Here is a 20,962-nt window from a genome sequence, read left to right as displayed (position 1 = left end):
CGCCACCAGTGGGGGCGTCACGCTCACAAGGCCCAGCGGGCTCCGGGGATCGGGGGGCGCAGGTGAGGCAGGTGGGGCCGGGAACCGGGGTGAGGCTGCAGAGTTCAAGTGAGACCCTGACCCCCTGCCGGGATGCTGGCCGCTGTCCCCGAGGGACACACGACCAGGAGGCAGGGCCCGGCCCAGCCCGCGTCTCCTGCTGCCTCCTTAGGGGCCCTGATGCCTGGCTCGGAAATGCCAGGGCTCCAGGGCCTGCTGTAGGGCATCAGAGCCCCCCGTGCCCCCAGAGACCCACGTGTGAAGGAGTGCTTCCCCCCACTCCGCCCCCACGCTGCAGCCAGCACCACGCAGATCGTTTAAACATCACCTTCCAGCCACCAGAGAGCAGGTGCCGCCCCACCCCCAGCCCCCAACACCAGGTCCCGGGTCTCCCGTCAGAGCCTCACCCTGCGTAGAAGGACGCGGCCTCTAACCCGTGATCTGAGCAGCCAGAAAAACACCAAATTCACTCCACAACAGGCGCAAACGCAAGACTGCCCTAAGAAAACGTGACACGGCTCCAAGACAACTTCCAAAGACCTGCCACGTCCTGCTTTCTGGCCTTTCTGCGGCAGATCCGCAGGGGCTAGCCCAGCTGCACCCCCACCAGGCGACCGAGACTAGGACCCCGCCCACCCGCAAGTCGCCCTCAGGGGAACAGGATTTCAGGTTCTTTAGGACCAGAAAAGCTGACCCGATGGGCGGGCTTCTCCCCTTCCCCAAAGCCCCCAAGGCCTGCGCTGGGTTTGCCCCTCATCCGCCCTCCTACCCACTGTGCCCGGCCGCAGCCCCTCAAGGGGAACCCCGTCCCCCGACCCAAGGCAGCAGGCCCTTCCCCCCAACAAGTCCCTGCTGCCCACAACCCATGGGCACGTCCACCCTGCAGCGAGGGCTGGAGGGGGAGGAGGCTGCACAGGAGCAGAGGCAGGGTCCTCCCTGCACCCCGATGCTGGTGGCCTGGTGCCCTCAGCTGCACGAGTGGGTGCTCACCCCCAGAGCTCTGATCAGATCTAGATGCCATCGATTCAGCATGAGACATTTTCACTCAAACCCTGATTTTTCTGAAATGCAGATGAAATAACATAAAGATAAGACCCACGCCAGGTACTCAAGTCACCAAGACCAGGAAGCAGAAGACCAGCCATCGTGTAACAGCTGAGGCCGAGACCCGGCCCCAGAGGGGCAGGAACACAGACCCGTGCCGGCCTCGGTCACACTGCACTGGGAAGACAGGAAAGAAAGAACGTTCAGACACCTGGAAACTACCCGTTTTTAACATGAAACTTCCAGGTATGAACTCTGGCGTGTTCTCCATGGTGTAGCCTGAAATGATGATATATTTGCCACTCGTGCTGACGAGAGAAGAACCGAATCTTAACGTTTTGCTATGAAATGACGACAGTGGTTTCACGAACATCCTTAGTTTCTGGAGCGGATGCAAATCAACTGGAAATCGACGCCCGAATGGAGGATGCAGCAGAGGGTATGTTCAATTCACAAAGGAACACGATGTTTTAAAGAGGAAAATATTCAACCTCTGAATCAAAAAATGCAAACTAAAACAATGCAATTGAAAACCTCACCCATCAAATGGAGCGAGTTTGTGGGGTTTTTTGTTTGTTTTTTTGCGGTACGCGGGGCTCTCACCGCCGTGGCCCCTTCCGTTGCGGAGCACAGGCTCCGGACACGCAGGCTCAGCGGCCATGGCTCACGGGCCCAGCCGCTCCGCGGCACGTGGGATCTTCCGAGTTTGTGGGTTTTTAAATGAGCAAACTTGGTGTTGAAAACGGGCGGTTAAAATGGGCTCTGACAACCTGACGGGAGTAGACGCGACCCGGCACGCCCGCCCCGGGATGTCATCTGAGGACGCCTCAGGCACAGCACACACGTGTGTGAGCATCCACCCGCAATTACACCGCCAGGAACCCGTCCTGGGTTGTCACTGTGGATTTGTGCAAACGTGAGAAGACTGAACTGGAAGCCACCGCAATCCCCACGGCTGGGGCCTGGGCACGGGGGACACAGCGGAGGGGCTCTGCCGAGTTAACCCAGCCCCACCCCTTCAGGATCCTCCGAAGACCCGCGCATCAGGCAACCACTCGGCTGTGTTCGCTGCTAAACGCCCACCTGTGCCGCTTTTATTTGCTATTAAACGCGTGGAGAAGACCGCAAACCGTGTAGGTCGCATTCAGCATCTTGAAACGTCCTCCACGTCCTCCCTCCATCCTGCAGAAATCAAAGCTGGGCCTTACAGGCTACGGGTTACGCAAGAAACGCGAATTGCTGGACCCGTTTGCCAAGAAAGGGCCTTCGCTCTACAGCCAGGGGGCCGGAAGGGCGAGCATATGTGTCTGAATTTTACAAGATGAGTTTAGGAATGTATCATTTTTTATTATTTCCCATTTTAGGTCACCTTTCCAGTAACTGACCACCTACGATTCCCCGACACGTCAAATAAACGCACAGCTGCTAAAGACGACACAGGAGAAAAGCAAGCCTGACTGGGGAAAACCGCGGCAGCACACGGACGTGGACGGGGTGGACGTGGGACGCGCAGAACGTCCACACACGGGCGAAACCTCTGTTAGGTGCAACTACGTGAAGATCCAACAGGAATACGCTACAAACCCCCAACAATCCCCCTCAGACGCCAGCTGGCAGATGGCTCCATTCGCTTGTCTTCATTGCCCTGGAGCTTCTTCCAACTCGGGCACGACTAACACTGCATTTACGGTCACGAGAAACATTCCTTGAACTTTTTCAGTAACTCACACTTGCTCCTTGTGGAACTTCTGCTAAAAGGAAAACCCAAGGTTTGCGACAGAAAAGCCTGCTGGCGCGACGTCAACCAGCAAAGACAAAGTCACGGCTGCCCCCAAGAACCCCCGGGGTGGCGAGTCCTCTGCGGGATGGACCAGGAGGGGCCGATAAGTCTGTCACCTGGGACCGGGCAGGGAGGCGGAGGGCAGAGCCGCATGGCCCGTGGCCTGGTCCACGGGCAGAATCCCACCCTGGGTATCATACAGCAAGTGCTCCGTGCCCCTCTGAGCCCTCGGTGACATGAAGTCATCTGTCGGGACACCAAGGTACAGATGTCAGGAGGTGCTGCGTTTCAGGGCCCAAGGGAGGCCCAGGGGTTTCACTCTGTCAAACCAGAATCCCCTTAAAACCTGGATCCTGCGAAAACAGGACCTCGATGGACAGAGTCCTGAGCTCAAACAACAGAGGCTGAGAGAAAGGAGTCCAGCTTCACCCTGGACCCCCGAGATCCGCGCGGCACATCTGCTCCGGGCCCAGACGGCGCCACGACTCTTGAGCCACCACCGGCCGGCTCCCGTCCAGGCCCGCGCAGTACAGACAGGCTCCGTACCGGCCGTGCCCGTCTGAGCAGAGGGGCCGGGTGACTCCCACCTCCACCTGGGCCAACGCGACGCCACGCTGCAGAGGTCTGGCCCTCACGCCGGGAGCGACCAGGGCTGCGGCCCATGCCTGCTCCCCCCGAGGCCCAGCCCCCCTCAACAAACAGCACAGAACCATGGGAGGAGAAGCCAGGGCCGGCGTCCGAGCGAGAACCCCCCAGCTGTTCTACACTGAAGAAAAACGTGACTTGCTCAACACCAAAGAGAAGAGCTTCAAGCAAGCGACTGCGTGCGGAAAAAGTCCCCTGGGGGGTCACAATGCGCGTCAGGCTGGGTACGGAGCCCCGGGAGGGCTTCCCGGTCCCCAGCGCAGCCTGGGGATGACTCGCTCACCGAGGAGCAGGGCTGAGAAGGCGCCCTGGCCGCACGCGGGGACACACAGCATCTTACACCAGGTGCGACACAGCCGCGGGGGCCAGGGCAGCGCTGCGGATCCTGCCAGAACGTCCTGCTCTTCACACGGTCTCCGAGTTTCTCCAGTTTCATTCCACGGAGAAAAAAGGTAATTCCGAGACAGGAAAAGCCCGTCGACAAACAGGCACGGCAGTGCCGGCTGCACCGCTTTCGCCGGAGCGGGCTGAGCCTCTCGCTTGTGTCTCAAGCGGGAAGAGAAGCGCCATCAGCGCCCAGCGGGCTCTCACCTCACGGCCTGAGACACACAGCCGGTCCCGCCACCCCAGGTCCCCCTCCGCGGCCCGAATCTCATCACCGAGGCCCAGGCCTGGGAAGCAGCACCCAGGACGTGTGTTTTTAGACAAGCTCATTAAACCAGGCCTTGTTACGCATCCCTCACAAGCTTAGATTCCACGCGTGTTTCTTTGGTCTCCTGCCCTCAATAACACAGTCCAGGGATTTTTCCAGAAACTCACGGAACGCAAAGCGCAACCACGGAGCAGCTCCACGGTGAGGCAACTCACAGGCCCTCCCGGGACTGCTGGGGCCAAACTGCGGCTCACTGCCCTCCGGCCCCAACCTGAAGCAGGGAGGGGAGGGTCCCAGGAACATCTCCGCAAGAGCAGGCCTGAGATCTCACCAACCGACTGCGCCCTGCCTGCTCTTTTCCAAGCTCCGTGACACTGGGTGAGGGCTGGTCCTCCCGGTGGGGACGCCAGCCCCACGCCCTCCTTCCGAGGGTCACCCCGCCGGCGCGGGCGGGGCCTGGGCCACGGGCTCTCTCCCTGCGGCCCCCTAAACACACATGCTCACGAAACACACAGACACACATGCACAACGTCAGACGCCATCCACGCTCTACCTCACACAACTGCAATTTTTAGTACAACGAGACATCTCTGACGGTGACAGTTTTCACATTTCCTCCCACGCCTACGTTCACCACACGAGCGTCCTAGGCACTGGAAACCCTCCCATCAGGATCTGTGTCATGGGACCAGGGGCATAAAATAAAACCCACAGATACCCAGTTCCATAAATCAATCACCAATGAACTGCATTTTCGCTCAGCAGGGAGACACGTCCCCGTGGGGGAGGGAACGGGCAGCCCCAGGACGGCACCACGCCAACACTGTCACCTCCACCTTCAACCTGCGCGCCTCTGACCCACGGGCCTCGTCCCGGGAAACTGTGGCAACACCGGCACGTGCACATTAAGGACAGTCCCTGAGCTCTGGTGTGAGTCTCACACACGGGGGCCGAGGGTCCCGGGAGCAACAAAGGGGCCCGGGAAGTTAAGGACGGCCCGGAGACCCACTGTCCACAGGGAACGTGGTGGTGAACCACCAAGCCAGCGGGCTTCTTTCCACGTACTGCCGAAAACGGTTAAACGCGGGAACGACAGTGTTTTGTCCAGATACCTTTTAAAAGAACACACGAAGACGTAACTTCTTCGCGCGCTAGGCACAGAAGCCCCACGGTGGGCAGGCAGCTCAGCCTCAGGCACCAGCGGCCTGCGCCCTCCTCCTCCTCCTCCTCCTCCACCTCCTCCTCCCCATCCCCACGCTCCGGGGCTCAGGGGGAACGCGCCGCTTCCTCCCCGACTCTGCCCCACCCTCACCGCTGGGGTCACCGTCACGGCTCCGGCAAACCCCAAACCCCGAGCGAGGCCGGCGGCGCGCAGGCCCCTGGCCCGGACGCACCTACCACAGGGTGGAGAGAAGCCCCAGGTGCGCCCGGGAGACCGGCCCACGTGGCCCCGCCCCAGCCCCCGCCGACCCCCCTGGGCCCCAACAGTCCCCCACGGAGCCCCCAGAGCTCTGCCGCGCTGGAGTCCCAGCCCACCACCCCCTTCAACTCAAGGGGCTTCGATCTCACACAGGAGACCACACTGAGGCCCCGCTGCTTAAGCTACCGCTGGCTGCCAGAGTCGGCTTCCCGGGCTCAAACGTCACACCCTCCTTAAGACTCAGGCAGCGGGACACGGGCCAGGCCCTGAGCCCCGGCCGCGGCCTCCAGCCCGCCGACCCCCGGCCCCAGCGAGACCTGGTTCCAGCACACTTGACGGCCCCCAGCTCAGCATAGGCAAGGCCGCTTCCCCCGCATCTCCTCCGGTCGCTATCACCATGCGCCGACTGCCACGGTCGGCGTCACCTACTCACGTCGCAACGGATGGGCCTGCATCCTCCACCCAGCCACCGGGCTGCCCGTGCTTTGCGGAGCCGAGTCTCCCGGAGGGACCATGGCGAGAGGCCGCTCAGCAGTCCTCCTCCTGCAGCCGGGCCCAGGGCCGTGACCGTCCATCTTTACTTCCCCCAGACGCCCGGGAGAAGCAGGGGGCTCTCCTCCGGGGGTTCGCACAGGAGGGCAAGAAACTCGGCCCCCAAACACCAGCCCCGGCGCCGCAGCGCCCGTACTGTGCGCCTGCTGCCCGGCCCGCGTCTTTGGGGCGGACGCAGCAGAGAAGCGGCACGGCCTTCGACCGTCAGAGATGATAAACTCACACCCACAGACACCACACAGGGGCACCCGCGTCCACACACGCTGGCGGGAGGACTTCACACCTGTTACGTGGTCCCACAGATACAGACACATTTTATGCCTCCAGCTGTGTCTCGGGCTGTACTTCTGTGCAATTAATGAGTGAATAAGTCCACGGCCTCTTTTCCCTAATGTTCCCAGAACAGTACATTCTGAGAAACAGTAAAGAACAAAGCTGGGCTTTCAGTTACTTTAACTATTACCCAGGGTAGTACAGGGTTACACGGCCCATAAGATATATTTGGGAGCGTAAAAGCCTATTTCTTGCAAAATGTGAAGAAAAATTACGATGTTCTATAGCTTCATAACAAATATAAAGCTAAAGTAGAATTTTTTACATTTTGTTCATCACCAAATTTCACTCTTTCTGAGAAAAAGAGTTGCCAAAGCCAGTCCTTAGTGCTTTATGGATCGAAGCTGAACTAACTTCCCATGGGGTACACAAAGCAGGTGCTCAGGGCCCAGCCCAGGGCCGGGCCCAGCCCTCATGCGCTCAGGGTGTCCTCCCACAAAGGCACGATTGATTTACAAGTTAACCCTCGGCAAAGACGCAGAAATTGGGCTGTGACTGAGCCTCCGCCCGGTGTTCAGGCCTGCAAAGCCCAGGCAGAGGCCAGCGCACGGCTCCTCACAAGCTGTGGATTTCTTCCATCCCTTTCACCTTTACCTTGTTTCATGTGCTTTAAAAGCCTGAAAGTCAACTCTTCTGTAGTTTATGTGTGGTCATTCTGAAACAAAGTGGAAACCTACCAAGAACACAGCACTAGGCAAACGTCTGTCCAGCGGGAAGCAAACATACTTACATCTTTTGCCATGTTACCAGATCCGTGAAATCGATGCTATAAATGTTCACCCTCCAGAGAAGAAAATTGGTTTTTCTGGTAAGAAGAAGGAAAAACGAGGAATGAGTAAGGATGAAATAAGAAGTAACACCAACGTTCCCCCAGCACCAGCGCCGTCCCCACTGCCCCTCCCGGTAGCAGGCGCCTTCCTTTCCAAACCCTCACACCCCAACCCCAGAGCGCGCGCGGCCCAGAAATGCCCCCTACCTTGGGGACTTTAAAGTCATCCCAGGCAGGGAAGCCCGTCCGCCACCAGGATGCCCGCCCGGCCTCCCCGACGCGCACAAAGACCCAGCGCGGTTAAGCATGGCCCCGCGGCCCCGCGCACACGCGCTCCCCACGGGCGCTCCCGGCCCACCCGCGACCACCGGTCGACCGGTAACTCTGACAGGTGGGCTTCCGGGGTCCCGGCCTCCGGCCTGTCACTAGGCCGCGGCCGCCACCCGCGAGCGCCCCCCGCGCGCCGGAACCGGCAGTCGGCGGGCAGGTGGGCCCGGCGCCGCCCGGACCCCGCGGCCCAGACCCCGCGCGCTCGGACCCGCCCCGCTCCGACCCCCGCCGGGCGCGGACGCGGACGCGCGCGCCGCTCCGCCTGGAGGCCGCCCGCAGGCCCCGCCCGGGACCCCGGCCCGCGACCCCGCTGGGCCGGTCACCTGGGCGCCCACGCGGCGGCCCTCGGCGCGCGGGGACCGGGTCGGCGCACGCGGCGCGGGGGCGGGGGGCGGCGGGGTCCGCGGGCGCTCAGCGCGCGCGCCCCTCCGGGACCCCGGCCCGCCGCACCTGGCGGACGGTCGGCGCGCGGACACCGGGCGCGCACACGCGGGCGGGCGGGCGGAGGGCGGCTGTCCCGGCGGCGCTCGGCCGGGGTCCCTGCCCTGCCGAGGCGCCGGGGCGCGGGGCTCACCCTGCGAGCGTCGGGCGGCGTGACGTGCGCGGCGCGGTGACGTGGGCGGCGGCCCGGCTCCCGCAGCGCGCCTGCGCGCCTTTTCGCGCCTTCGGCTCCCTCCTCCTCCTCTTCCCCCCTCCCTCTCCCCTCCCCCTCCCCTCCCCCTCCCCCTCCCCCTCCCGCCCGGAGGCCCGCGCTCGAGCTCCGAAGGGATGAGCTGCGCCTGCGCGTGTCCGCGCGCGCCGACCGGGGATGGAAAGGAGGGCCTGGCCCAGGACCAGGCGGTGCGCGCGCGGGGGAGCTAGGCCAGGGATGTGTGCACGTGTGCGCACACGGGGCATGGGAGCCGGGGGTGCACGGGCGAGTGTACGCACCCGGGGGACAGGGACTGGGATGTGTGCACATGTGTGCGCATCCGGGGGATCGGAGCAGTGGGTGCACGGGCGTGTGTGCGCACATTGGGGACAGGGACCAGGGTGCAAGTGCGTGTGTGTGCACTCGGGGGACAGGGGCCTGGTGTGTGTGGATGTGTGTGCACCCGGGGGACAGGGGCTGGGGGTGTGTATGCATGTGTAGGCACACGGGGAACAGGGGCAAGGTGTGCAAGTCAGTGTGTGCACACGGGGGCCAGCGATGGGTGTGCACGTGCGTGTGTGCACAGCCAGGGGCAAGGTATACAGGCGCACACGGAGGACAGGGGTGGAGTGTGTGTGTGTGTGTGTGCGCACGTGCAGATGTGAAGACTTGCAAGAGTGGGGTTCCAGTGTGTGTGCAGCGTGTATGTGTACTCGCGGAGGAGAAAAGCAGGCTGGGTTTGTGCCCGTGGGCGTGTATGGGCGGGTGCATATGTACGTGCACAGGAAGGAGAGGAGGCCAGACGTGTGCGTGTTCAGGTGCACGGAGAAGACCAGGTGTGTATGCGCGCGGCGTGGAGGGCCCTGTCCACTGGGTGCTCTCCTGCTCCTGCCCTGCGCCGGGGGCCTCCACGCCCACGCCCAGCCTCTGACCAGATTCCGTGTCCTCGGGGCAGAAGGGTGCAGGTTTGCTCCTTATCGCCGGGTGGACTGGACCTAGTGGACACTGAGCCCTGGACACTTGTCCCTCCTGTAGCCCACCACCGTTAGGGTCAGGGCATGGGGCCCGCTGCCGGAGACCAAGCAGAGGGTGCCTGGGAGCCAGTCCAAAGTTCAGGGCCGCGCCAGAGGGCTGGAGGGTGGATAGAAGGCCTCTTCCCTGCAGGCTAAGGTGTCGCTGCCCCCACCCAGGACTGGGAGCGTTTCACAATTAACCGCTTTTATGCTGATCGTGCCCACACCAGCCACTCCAGTCTTTTTTTTTTTTTTTTTTTAATCTATATGATTGCGCGGGGTCTTGGTTGCGGCTGGGCTCCTTAGTTGGGGCACGTAAACTCTTAGTTGCGGCATGCATGTGGGATCTAGTTCCGAGACCAGGGATCGAACCCCGGCCCCCTGCATCGGGAGCACGGAGTCGTATCCCCTGCGCCACCAGGGAAGTCCCACGGCTCCAGTCTTGAACTGTTAACGCCCTACTTAGCGTTGGTTTCTTGAAGAGCAGAAATCTTCCCATTCTTTCTGCTGCTCAGTACACTGCAATTAGAGAAACAGGGGTGGAGAGGAGAAGGGAGGAATGAAAGGCTTCCAAGGGACAGACCTGCTTTCCTGCAGGCAGAGCACCTCGCTTCCCTGTGGTGAAATGTATGCAGCTCCCCAACGGTCAGCAGGGCCCCGTGGCGTCGGAGGGGTCGTGTGTTACTAGCCCCACAGTTCTTTCCCAGGAATTCTTTCTTGTTTACTGTGTTGGAATCTTCACCCCCCAGGTAGCAGGTGGAAGCCCCCTCGCAGCCCTTGGACCCAAGTGCCCGGGCAGCAAGCGTCTTGGTGAGGGCTGGGGGCCTCAGAGTGAGGAAGAAACGCCAGAGAACAACTCTTAGACCTCTGCCTGCAGAGCCAAGGTTCCAGTGATTCAACCACATTTACACGGACAACTAGCTCTCATATTCAAAATCATTTCTGCGCCAAAGTCCCTACTGAAACATTCTGAGCTCGCAGGAGCTACTGCAGCACTGAGTCTGCTGAGGCTGGTTTGCGTGGAACCTCTCTGCCTCCATAGTCAGGTGCCCCGCAGAGCCCCTGTGCCTGTGTTAGAAGGCAACAATACAATTTGGGGCTGAGGATCCCAATGGTTTGGGCCACTGCCTCACCTTAAACCCCCTAGGCTGGAAGAAAAGTAACCTTGGTGTGTGATGAGCCGCACGCCTGTGCTCATCTGACCGCACCATATCCAGTCTGCATCGGGGGGTGTACAGAAGCGCAGCCCGTAGCGATGCTTCCGTTCCACGTTGACTCGCTCCTCCTCCCGGGGGCTGTATCCCTGCCGCGGCGTCCAGGACACCACAGGAAAATGGTGCTGTTCTGTGTTTTATTAGAAGGGAGTGACCAGCCCTTCCTAGGAAAACGGCTCACCTCTCACAAGCTTCCTCTTTCTTTGGGCACCTGCTCTGCTGAGCCTCAAGAGTGTGAGACAAAGCCTTCCCCCAACCCCATTCAACTCTCCTTTAAAGAGAGAGAAAGTTTTCTAATCCCTTGAAAATTTGAATTCTAAATCTGTTAGGTATCCAGTTTGTCTTCGGTTCCCTTCTCAATGACTGGCCCTTTCTCCAGAAGTTTTGTTTCCCACCTTCTTGGGTAACCATGGCAATGGTGACATCAAGAGGTAGGAAGACAGGGAGGGGGGCAGGGGCTCATGGGACTTATGGGCGGGGTTCTGCATATGGACAAGTGACATTTTCTCTTTCTTTGGCCAAATATCAATAATGGCATCTTTAGAAAAAATTTTTTCTACTTATTTGTGTGTAACATGAAATGTAAGTGAATTGGGTGACTTGTTCGCACACCTCAGGAAAAATCCCCTGGTCCTCTCCCCGGAGCCCACAGTATGATTTTAGGAAACTTCACTTGGTGTAGAACCAAAAGCCTTAGGTCATTGCCCCCCTGCTGTCCACTTACCTTGCTGATTCAGAGAAGGGCCCTACAGCCCACCTGCTACGATGAAGCTGAGATGGAGGGAAGTCAAATGACCTTTTTGGACAAGTAATCTCAGCCTCTCTGATGCTCAGACCCCTTTAGCTGAGAAATAAGTAGATAAAAATATAGTTCTTTGATAAGAAGACAAGCCACAATTTCAAAAGCTTTACCTGTCCTACATTCTTCACTCACCTAACAGCTCTGAGGCCTGAATATGTGCCAGGTAGTAGCTGGGTGCTGACACTGTGCAGATTAATAAGACAGAAGGTTGGAAATTCCCTGGCGGCCCGGTGATTGGGATTCCATGCTTCCGTTGCAAGGGGTGGGGGTGGGGGAGGAGTTCAATCCCTGGTTGGGGAACTAAGAGCTCTCAAGCTGCATGGCACAGCCAAAAAAGAAAGAGAGAAGATACAGGACTGCTGAGAGTCAAACGGGAGAGACACACTCTGCCGCAAATCAAATACTACACACGGGGGCAAGGCTCTCTTCATGTTGGAAACCGGAATTGTGGAAGCACAGGGCAAGGAACGATTATGTCCCCTGCAGGCAGTCAGGGAGTGCTTCATGGCAAAGGTGGCACTGAGATGGGCTATGACCCTCTGAGCTGTGTGTGTGCGAGCGTGCGTGTGCACACACGTGGGTATGTGTGTGTTTCTGCACATGCAGGAAAGGACACATCTTGGAAAATGCCTGTAGCTGCTTACATCTGTGTCTCAGGCAGGGCAGCTACAACCAAACACGACAGACTGGTGGCTTATAAACAACAGAAATTATTTCTCACGGTTACAGAGGCCGCAAGTCCAGAATCAGGGTGCCAGCCTGTGCCGTTCTGGTGGGACCCTCTTTCTGGCTCACAGACAGCTGCCTCGTTTTACCCTCACAGGGCAGACAAGGTGAGCTGGCTCCCTGGCCTCTTCTAACACAGGCACTAATCCCATCTGTAGGGCTCTGCCCCATGACCTAATTACCCCCCAAAGACCCCACCTCCAAACACCGCCTGTAGCAGAAGAAAAATAAGTTCCCCTCTATTCTAAGTTCTAGGCTGTGGCCCTTAGATCAACAAGAGAAAGGCAGAAGGTGAACGTGTGTCCCTCGTGTGTACAGGGGAGCACCTAGGGGAAGATGAGTAACTCCCAGAGTGGCTTAGAACTCAGGCTTAAAGACCACATCCAGCTAAAGACAAAAGAAAGAAGGGTGTGCGGGAGGTGACAGGGAAACGCAGAAGACAAGTAAGGTGCCTGTGCAGATTACACCCCAGTCCTCTTCACCGACACGCATTTCTCCTGGTCTCCTCATCCACGTCCTCCTGGGACAGAGAGAGTTCCTTTATGCCTGTAGTTTTCCCGTGTGAAAGGGTAGCCTCTGCCCTGTTCCCGGAGCTTCTCCCGAAGGAGTGGCATGGCATGTCACCTTTCACACCTCACTGGGGCTGCAAACATTCAGACCGTAACAGTCCTACTGGCTTAGCTGGGGCCACACCTGGCTGTAAGTGATGCTAGAAATGCAGTCATCGTTCTGGGTCCTTTACCTACCTAAGCATTTCAAGCTCTATAAAAAAAAGGGGGCAGAGAGCAGGCGTTAGGAGACAATTATCGGTTTGTTCTGAACGATGAAGAGAGATTTGGGTTTCAGAGAAATAAGGCACGTGGTGGGCAGGGGAGAGGTCGTAGAGCACAGCTCTGGGGGCTGACCAAGAAGGGCCACAGAGTCAGGGATCACTTGAGGTCTGGACTCGGAAACGACAACAAGGGCCGAGGAAGCTGAGCGCCCACGGACGCCCACCCGGCAGCACCGGCGCACAGATGCGGCCGCGGAGGCTGGAAGGGCTCTAGGTGGCACCCAGCCGGAGCTCCTGATCCAGAGCCAGAACTGTACTCAGGAGCCTCGGCCTGGGTGGGCCTCCTCTACTCTCCAGCTCCTGGTGGCGGCGCCTCCTGGGCTCCCAGGGTGCCACGTGGCACCCGCCTCCTGCCGATGTTAATGAGGGCACATCTCCTAAGTACAGGGAGTTGCTTCAGACACCGACGGCCTCCAAGACGCAAGTGTTTGCTACCAAGAGCTGCACCGGTGGATGCTGAGGGAAGGGGTAGGGGCAGCCCCCGGCCCAAATCCGCAGGCGCCAGGTGAGGACAGGGAAGGTGGATGTGGGTAGGCTGGGCAGCTGGACAGACGGGGCGGGTCAGGGAGGTCGGGGCAAGCATTCCTGACAGCCGAGTTGCAGGCTGCGGAGGAACGTGACAGTGAGACGCGGACAGACATTCCGGGCACAAGACCAGCACCCGGACACGCTGGGGTGGAAAACGTGCCCGTGCCGCGGGCGGCGCGCAGAGGCCGGGGTGCTCTGGGAGCTCGGTCCCCAGAGGAAGACAGAGGACGCACTCCCAGGAAAGAAGACCTGCTGGTCCTGTCCCATCCCCACCTGGTCCCTGGAGGGCTCTTCCCACCCCTCCCCCACCCCGACCTGCCGACCTGAGGTCACTGGATTGGCCAGAGGAGAGAAAGGCAGGAGGGAGAGGCTGGTCCACGTGGCCCTCTTCCTCTCTGGCCACACTGGCTGGTGGCTGCATCCCCCTCTGTCCATGGCCCCCGCAGGGCCCCTCAGCTGTGCCTCTTCTACGGGCCCAGGCCGGGTGAGTAACCTCCTTCAGGTACTCACCACCTCCTACTGCAGTCGGGAACACCACCCACACCTCTGCACACCTGCCCTCGCCCCTCACTACAGACAGTGGAAAGTAGATCATGACACTTCCTGCTTAAAATTCTGCAGTGGACTGCCCTGCTTCCGAGCTGGTGAGAAACTAGGGGCGCCTGAGTAAATAGACTCCAAGTACGACATGTTCTGTAACGCACTGCTATCTCACAAAGCGGAGGCAACGTCTCCAAGGACCCAGCTCTGGAGAATGTTCCATGTGCACTTGAGAAAACTGTGTATTCTGCTCGTGTTGGGTGGAGTGTCCTATTGATGTCAGCTGGGTTCCAGTGCCCTCCAGTGCTGTGCTAGCCCTCTGCTTCCTTGCCTCCCTTCCTTCTGGGTGCTCTGTCCGTTATCGAAAGGGGGGTATTAAAACTGCCTATATTATGGTATGCTGCCTATTCCTTCAATTCTCTCAGTGTTTGCTTCATATATTTAGAAGCACTGATGTTTAGCATATGTACATTTATAATTGTTATATCTTCTTGGCGAATTTACCCTTTTCTCATTGTTACGAGAGACAAGAGACAATTATAATCATATAATGTTCTTCGTCTCTTGTAACAATTTTTTACTTAAAATCTATTTGGTGTGATATTAGTACACCTACCCCTGCTCTCTTTTGGTTACAAATCGCAAGTAAAATCTTCCATCCTTTCACTTTCAACCTATGTGTGTCCTTAGGTTGAGAGTCAGTCTTCTGTAGACAGCATATAGTTGTATCCTACTTTTTATCCATCTGCCAATCTATGTATTGTGACATGGGAATTTAATTCATATTAATACATATTTATACATTATTTGCTCAATAACATACTTATATTTATGCATTTGCCATTTAAGTCATGTAGGAAATAAAAAGTGGAGTTGAGAATCAAAAATACAACAATATTGGCTTTTATATTAGCCTGTGTATTTACCCTTCACGTAGGTCTTTACTTCTTCCTATGGCCCCTGGTTATTGTCTAGTGTCCTTACATTACAACCTGAAAGACTCCCTATAGCATCTTTTATAGAATGGGTCTAGTGGAAATGAACTCCCACTGCTTTTGTCTACCTGGGAATAGCTTACTTTCTCCCTTATTTTTGAAGCACAGTTTTGCTGGATATAGAATTCTTGATTGGCACGTTATTTTTTTTTTCTTTCAGTACTTCAAATATGTTATCCTACTGCCTTCTGACTTCCATGGCTTCTAATGAAAAACTGGCTATTAATCTTACTGAGAATCCCTTGTAAGTGATGAGTCACATCTCATTGCTTTCAAGATTCTCAGTCTTTGTCTTTTGAGTTTGATTATAATGTGTTTCAGTGTGGATCTCTTTGACTTTACCCTACTTTGAGTCCATTGAGCTTCCTGGATTTGTAGATTCATATTTTTCATCAACGTATACACCATGACCAAGGGGTATTTACTCCAGGAATGCAGAGGTAGTTCAACATAAGAAAATCAATCAATGTAATGTATCACATTAATAGAACAATATATACACACACACAAGTATATCTGTTAGATACTTGTATGCTCTGACCTGTACACTGGACTCCAGTCTGTGCTTTCTCTACTGAGGTTGTAGAGGATGTTCTCAGGTCGTGCCTTAGCTGTTTGCCTACATATCCATGCAGACTATCCCAGAGGGTTATGTTAAAGCTGAAGGCATATCAGTGCTCTCAATAAGGTAAAAACTTCTCTCTTCCTTGTGGGAGTCTGGCCAGACTGCTAAGGGCTGGTATGATGCTACGTGGTGACAGCTTCCCCTCTGATCTAAGTGCTCATCACTCCTGGGGATCCTGCCGCAGCTAGTCTTTGTTCTGTGGTTGTGGTTGTTGTCTTATGGAACACCACGATGTTAGTTCCAGGTGCACAACATAGTGACTCGATATTTGTATGCATTATGAATTGATCACCACTATAAGTCTAGTTACAACCTGTCACCAAAGATATTATATAGTTACGGACTATATTTCCCCACACTGTACGTTTCATCCCCGTGACTCATTTATTTTATAATGGGAAGTTTGCTCCTCTTAATTTCCATCACCTATTTCACTCATTCCCTCATACTCCTCCCCTCTGGAAACCTGTTTGTTCCCTGTATTTATGACTCTGTTTCAGTTTTGTCATGTTTGTTCATTTGTTTCATTTTTAAAGTCCATGTATAACTAAAACCATACAGTATTTGTCTTTCTCTGACATATTTCACTCAGCATACCCTCTAGTTCCATCCGTGTTCTCACTAATGGCCAAGATTTCATTCTTTTTATGGCTGAGTAGTTTTCCACTGTATATAAAAACAACACATCTTCTTTATCCATTCATCTATTGACGGGCACTTAGGTTGCTTCCACATCTTGACTATTGTAAATAATGCTGCAGTGAACATACGGGTGCATGTATTTTTTTGAATTAGTGTTTTGTTTTCTTTGGTTACATACCAAGAGTAGAATTGCTGGGTCATATGGTAGTTCTCTTTTAAATTTTTTGAGGAATCTCCATACTCTTTTCCATAGTAGCTACACCAATTTACACTCCCACCAACAGTGCACAAGGCTCCCATTTTCTCCACATCCTCACCAACATGTGTTATTTGTAGTCTTTTTCACAATAACCATTCTGACAGGTGTGAGATGCTATCTCATTTGTGGTTTTGATTTGCATTTCCCTGATGGTTAGTGATGTTGAGCAGCAGTCCCTGCTGGCCATCTGTATGTCTTCTTTGGAAAAATGTCTATTCAGATACTCTGCCCATTTTTTAATGTTTTTTTCTTTCTTTTTTTTTTTTTGATGTTGAGTGGTATGAGTTCTCTGTATATTTTGGAATATTAACCCTTTATTGGATACATTGTTTGCAAATATCTTCTTCCATTCAGTAGGCTACCTTTTCATTTTGTTGATAGTTTCCTTAACTGTACAAAAGCATTTTAGTTTCATGTAGTCCCATTTGTTTATTTTTCTTTTGTTTCCCTTGCATTGAGACAGATCAAAAAATTATTGCTGGGCTTCCCTGGTGGCGCAGTGGTTGAGAGTCCACCTGCCGATGCAGGGGACACGGGTTCGTGCCACGGTCCGGGAAGATCCCACATGCCGCGGAGCGGCTAGCCCATGAGCCATGGCCACTGAGCCTGCACATCCGGAGCCTGTGCTCCGCAATGGGAGAGGCCATAAAAGTGAGAGGCCCGCGTACTGAAAAAAAAAAAAAAATTATTGCTGAGACCAATGGCACAGAGTGTACTGCTTATGTTTTCTTCTAGGAGTTTTATGGTTTCAGATCTTACATTTAAGTCTTTAATCCATTTTGAGCTTACTTTTGTAAATGGTGTAAGAAAATGTTCTAATTTCATTCTTTTGCATGTAGCTCTCCAGTTTTCCCAACAACCACTTATTGAAGGGGCTGTCTTTTCCCCCTTGCATAATATATTCTTTCCTCCTTTGTCACAGATGAATTGACCAAATAAGTATGGGTTTATTTCTGGGTTCTATTCTGTTCCACTGATCTATGTGTCTGTTTCTGTGCCAGTACCATAATGTTTATTGCAGCTTTGTAGTATAGTTTGAAATCAGGGAGCATGACACCTCCAGCTTCATTCTTCCTTTTCAAGATTGCTTTGGCTATTTGGAGTCTTTATGTTTCCACAAGTTTTAGAATCATTTGTTCTAGTTCTGTAAAAAAAAATGCCATTGGTATTTTGATAGGGATTGCATTTAATCTGTAGATTAACTTGGGTAGAATAATCGATTATTTTAATATTAATTCTTCCAATCTATGAGCATGGAATATCTATTTGTGTGTTGTCTTCAATTTCTTTCATCAATGTCTTACAGTTTTTCAAGTACAGGTCTTTTATCTCCTTGGTGAGATTAATTCCTAGGTATGTTATTCTTTTTTGATGTAATTGTAAATAGGATTGTTTTCTTAATTTCTCTTTCTGGTAGTTCATTGTTAATATACAGAAATGCAACAGATTTCTGTATATTAATTTTGTATCTTTCAATTTTAGTGATTTTGTGTATTAGTTCCAATAGGTTTTTGGTGGAATCTTTAGGATTTTCTACATATAGTATCATGTCATTTGCAAACAGTGAGAGCTTTACTTCTTCCTCTCCAGTTTGGATGCCTTTTATTTCTTTTCCTTGTCTGATTGCTGTGGCTAGTACTTCCAGTACTACATTGAATAAAAATGACAAAAGTGGGCATCCTTGTCTTGTTCCTGATCTTAGCAGAAATGCTTCCAGCTTTCACTGTTGAGTATAATATTAGCTATGGGCTTGTCATATATGGTGTTTGTTCTGTTGAGGTATGCTCAATCTATACCCGCTTTGTTGAGAGTTTTTATCATAAATGGATATTGAATTTTGTCAAAAGCTTCTTCTGCATCTATTGAGATGATCATGTTTTGTGTTTTTTTTATTCTTCAATTTGTTAATGTGGTATATCACATTAATTGATTTAGATATTGAACCATCCTTGCATCCCTGGGATAAATCCCACTTGATCATGGTATATGATCCTCTTAATGTGTTGTTGAATTCATTTGCAAATATTTTGTCCAGGATTTTGCAAATTCATTTGCAAATATTTTTTACGAGATTTTGCATCTATGCTCATCCGTGATATTGGCCTGTAATTTTCTTTTTTTGGAATATTGTTGTCTGGTTTTGGTATCAGGGTGATGCTGGCCTCATAGAATAAGTTTGGAAGTGTTCCTCTCTCTCCAAGATTTTGGAATAGTTTGAGAAGAATATGTGTTCTTCTTTAAATGTTCATTAGAATTCACCCATGAGGTCATCTGGTTCTGGATTTTGTTTCCTGTGAGCTTTCTGATTACTGATTCAATTTCATTACTGGTCATCTGTCTTTTCATATTTTCTATTTCTTCCTGATTCAGTCTTGGGAGATTGTACATTTCTAGGAATCTATCCATTTCTTCTAGGTTGTCCTTTTTATTGGTGTATCATCATTTGTAGTCATCTCTTACAATCTTTTGTATTTCTGTGGTGTTGGCTGTAACTTCTCCTTTTCCATTTCTGACTTTATTTGGGCCTCCTCTCTTTTGTTCATCTTTTCTTCTCTCTCTCTTTCTGCTCTTTTTCTTTCCTTCTACTAGCTCTGGGGTTTGTTTGCTCTTTTTTCTAGTTCCTTTAGGTGTAAGGTTAGATTGTTTATTTGAGATTTTTCTTGTTTCCTGAGGTAGGCTTGTATCACTTTAAACTTCCCTCTTAGAATTGCATTTGCTGCATCTCATAGATTTTTGGATCATTGTGTTTCCACTTTCATTTGTCTGCAGGTACTTTTTTTTAATTTCCTTTTTGATTTCTCCAGCGACCCATTGGATTTTAGGAGCACAATGTTTAGCATCCATGTGTTTGTGTTCTTGCAGTTTTTATTTTCACGGTTGCTTTCTAGTCGCATACTGTTGTGGCTGGAAAAGATGCTTGATATAATTTCAATTTTCTTAAATTTTCGCAGACTTGTTTTGTGGTCTAGCATGTGATCTAACTTGGAGAATGTCTTGATTATCTGAAAAACTTCATTTCTCCTTCAAATCTGAATAACAGCCTTACTAAGTAGAGTATTCTGGGTTGTACGTTTTTTCCCTTTCATCACTTTAAATATATCATGCCTCTTCCTTCTGGCCTGAAGAGTTTCTGCTGGGCCACACACTGGCCCAGAGGAAATGGTGATGGGTCAGTGCTGGTATCTGGGAGGCAGGTGGTCTGCAGCCCCAGGTGTGGGGGTTAGAAGGGCTCTGAGCCTTCTGCGAGTCTGCACGGTGAGGGGAGAGAGGACAGGAGTTGAGAGAGGGCTCTGTGAGTTCACCATGGGGGCAGACTGGAGCAAGTTTACAGACGATAAGGACCAAGAGAGGTGAGGGTGAAGACACCAGTGAGCAAAAGGTGACGAGGCCAATCCCGGGGCTGGAGCAGAGTGGGCCCGGTGGGGGAAGCCCCCATGGCTTTGGGGAGTCCTGATGGTCTAGGCCTCTCCAAGGAGCAGGGCTTCTCTAACAGCATTTCCTCTTGTCACGAAGTGTGCATCTTTATTAATTACTTCAGTCTCACAGAGTGATATTAGTTCCACGTTTCAGGGAAAACTCTATGTCAGCACATCAGATAGGTTTCATTCAATAAAATTTAAGAGGTCCCAGCTCTGTTGTGGGTGCTGGAGATACAAGAGAAAATAGAACAACGCTGGAGGGAGAGGCATACGGACAGACATGGTGCAGAGTTACAGGCAAGGCAAGAGGGCCTTGGTGCCTCAGGTAACACCTCCCACTCTGACCAAGGATCCGGAGGGAATGGCACCGTGTGGAATGGTTTACAAATGAATAAAACCAATGCTAGTTTCTAAAAATAAGCATGTTTACATCATTTCTCCATTGATTTACTTCAGACTAGATACAATTTACTTCACCTTAATGTGTTTCAGTTAGTATTACTGCAACCCATAATTTACATCGGCGATCCGTAATCACACCTAACATCTCTGTCCCTCTACACCAAGTGTCCTGGACAAATCATTGGGCTCTTAAAGGCAGTATTTATAGGAAAACTCAACTTAGGTACCCCTTAGGGAAATGTGTGTAAGGATCAGATCTTCAGCTGTGTGGTTTTCTAAAATGGGGCACACTTTGGCCACAGCTGTGGCTGTCTTGCCATTTTCAGAGCTGGGAGACGAGGAGGCTGTTGTAATTGCTGACCCTGTGAGCATGTGAGACTGGATAATATATGGAGTACAAAAAAAAAATCATCAAAATTAAAAAAAAAAAAAAAAAAAAGGGCACATAATCACCAATACACTTTTAGAATTCAAAGTCAGAACTTAGCCTATACAAATAGCCCTGCATTCATTTAGTCTCTATAAAAGTGAGGTAATAGGTGACACACCTTAATTTTCTTTTTCTTTTCTTTTTTTTGGCCACACCATGCTGCAAGCGGGATCTTAGTTCCCTGACCAGGAATCGAACCTCCACGCCCTGCAGGGGAAGCATGGAGTCTTAACCACTGGACTGCCAGGGAAGCTCCCCCCCACCCTTCTTCTTGCATCTTAATTTTAAAAACTGACAAAGATTAGTTCAACACAAAAATCTAATTTAAAAAACAGGTTTT

General features: G+C 52.8%; 1 protein-coding gene across 4 annotated transcripts in view; it reads right to left on the bottom strand.

Moving 5' to 3' along the window:
- Window positions 1-8,193, bottom strand: part of TFDP1 (transcription factor Dp-1) — a 30,326-nt gene extending 22,133 nt beyond the window's left edge. Inside the window, exons 1-2 of one of the 4 annotated variants that reach the window (XM_059041543.2) lie at window positions 8,139-8,193; window positions 7,196-7,270 (exon numbers count right to left, since the gene is read on the bottom strand). In XM_059041543.2, coding sequence (XP_058897526.1) covers window positions 7,196-7,207 — 12 coding nt within the window. In that variant the 5' untranslated portion in view covers window positions 7,208-7,270; window positions 8,139-8,193. Of the gene's footprint in view, window positions 1-7,195; window positions 7,271-7,441; window positions 7,493-7,887; window positions 7,910-8,014 lie in introns of those variants that run through there. The other 3 variants (XM_067016173.1, XM_067016175.1, XM_059041542.2) reach the window with 3 other exon arrangements.
- Window positions 8,194-20,962: the final 12,769 nt, after the last annotated feature.

The sequence above is a fragment of the Kogia breviceps genome, chromosome 16 (assembly GCF_026419965.1).
Source record: "Kogia breviceps isolate mKogBre1 chromosome 16, mKogBre1 haplotype 1, whole genome shotgun sequence".
Lineage (NCBI taxonomy): Eukaryota > Metazoa > Chordata > Mammalia > Artiodactyla > Physeteridae > Kogia > Kogia breviceps.
The sequence above is the reverse complement of the archived record's forward strand: the minus strand, read 5'-3'. Positions and strand labels throughout refer to the sequence as shown.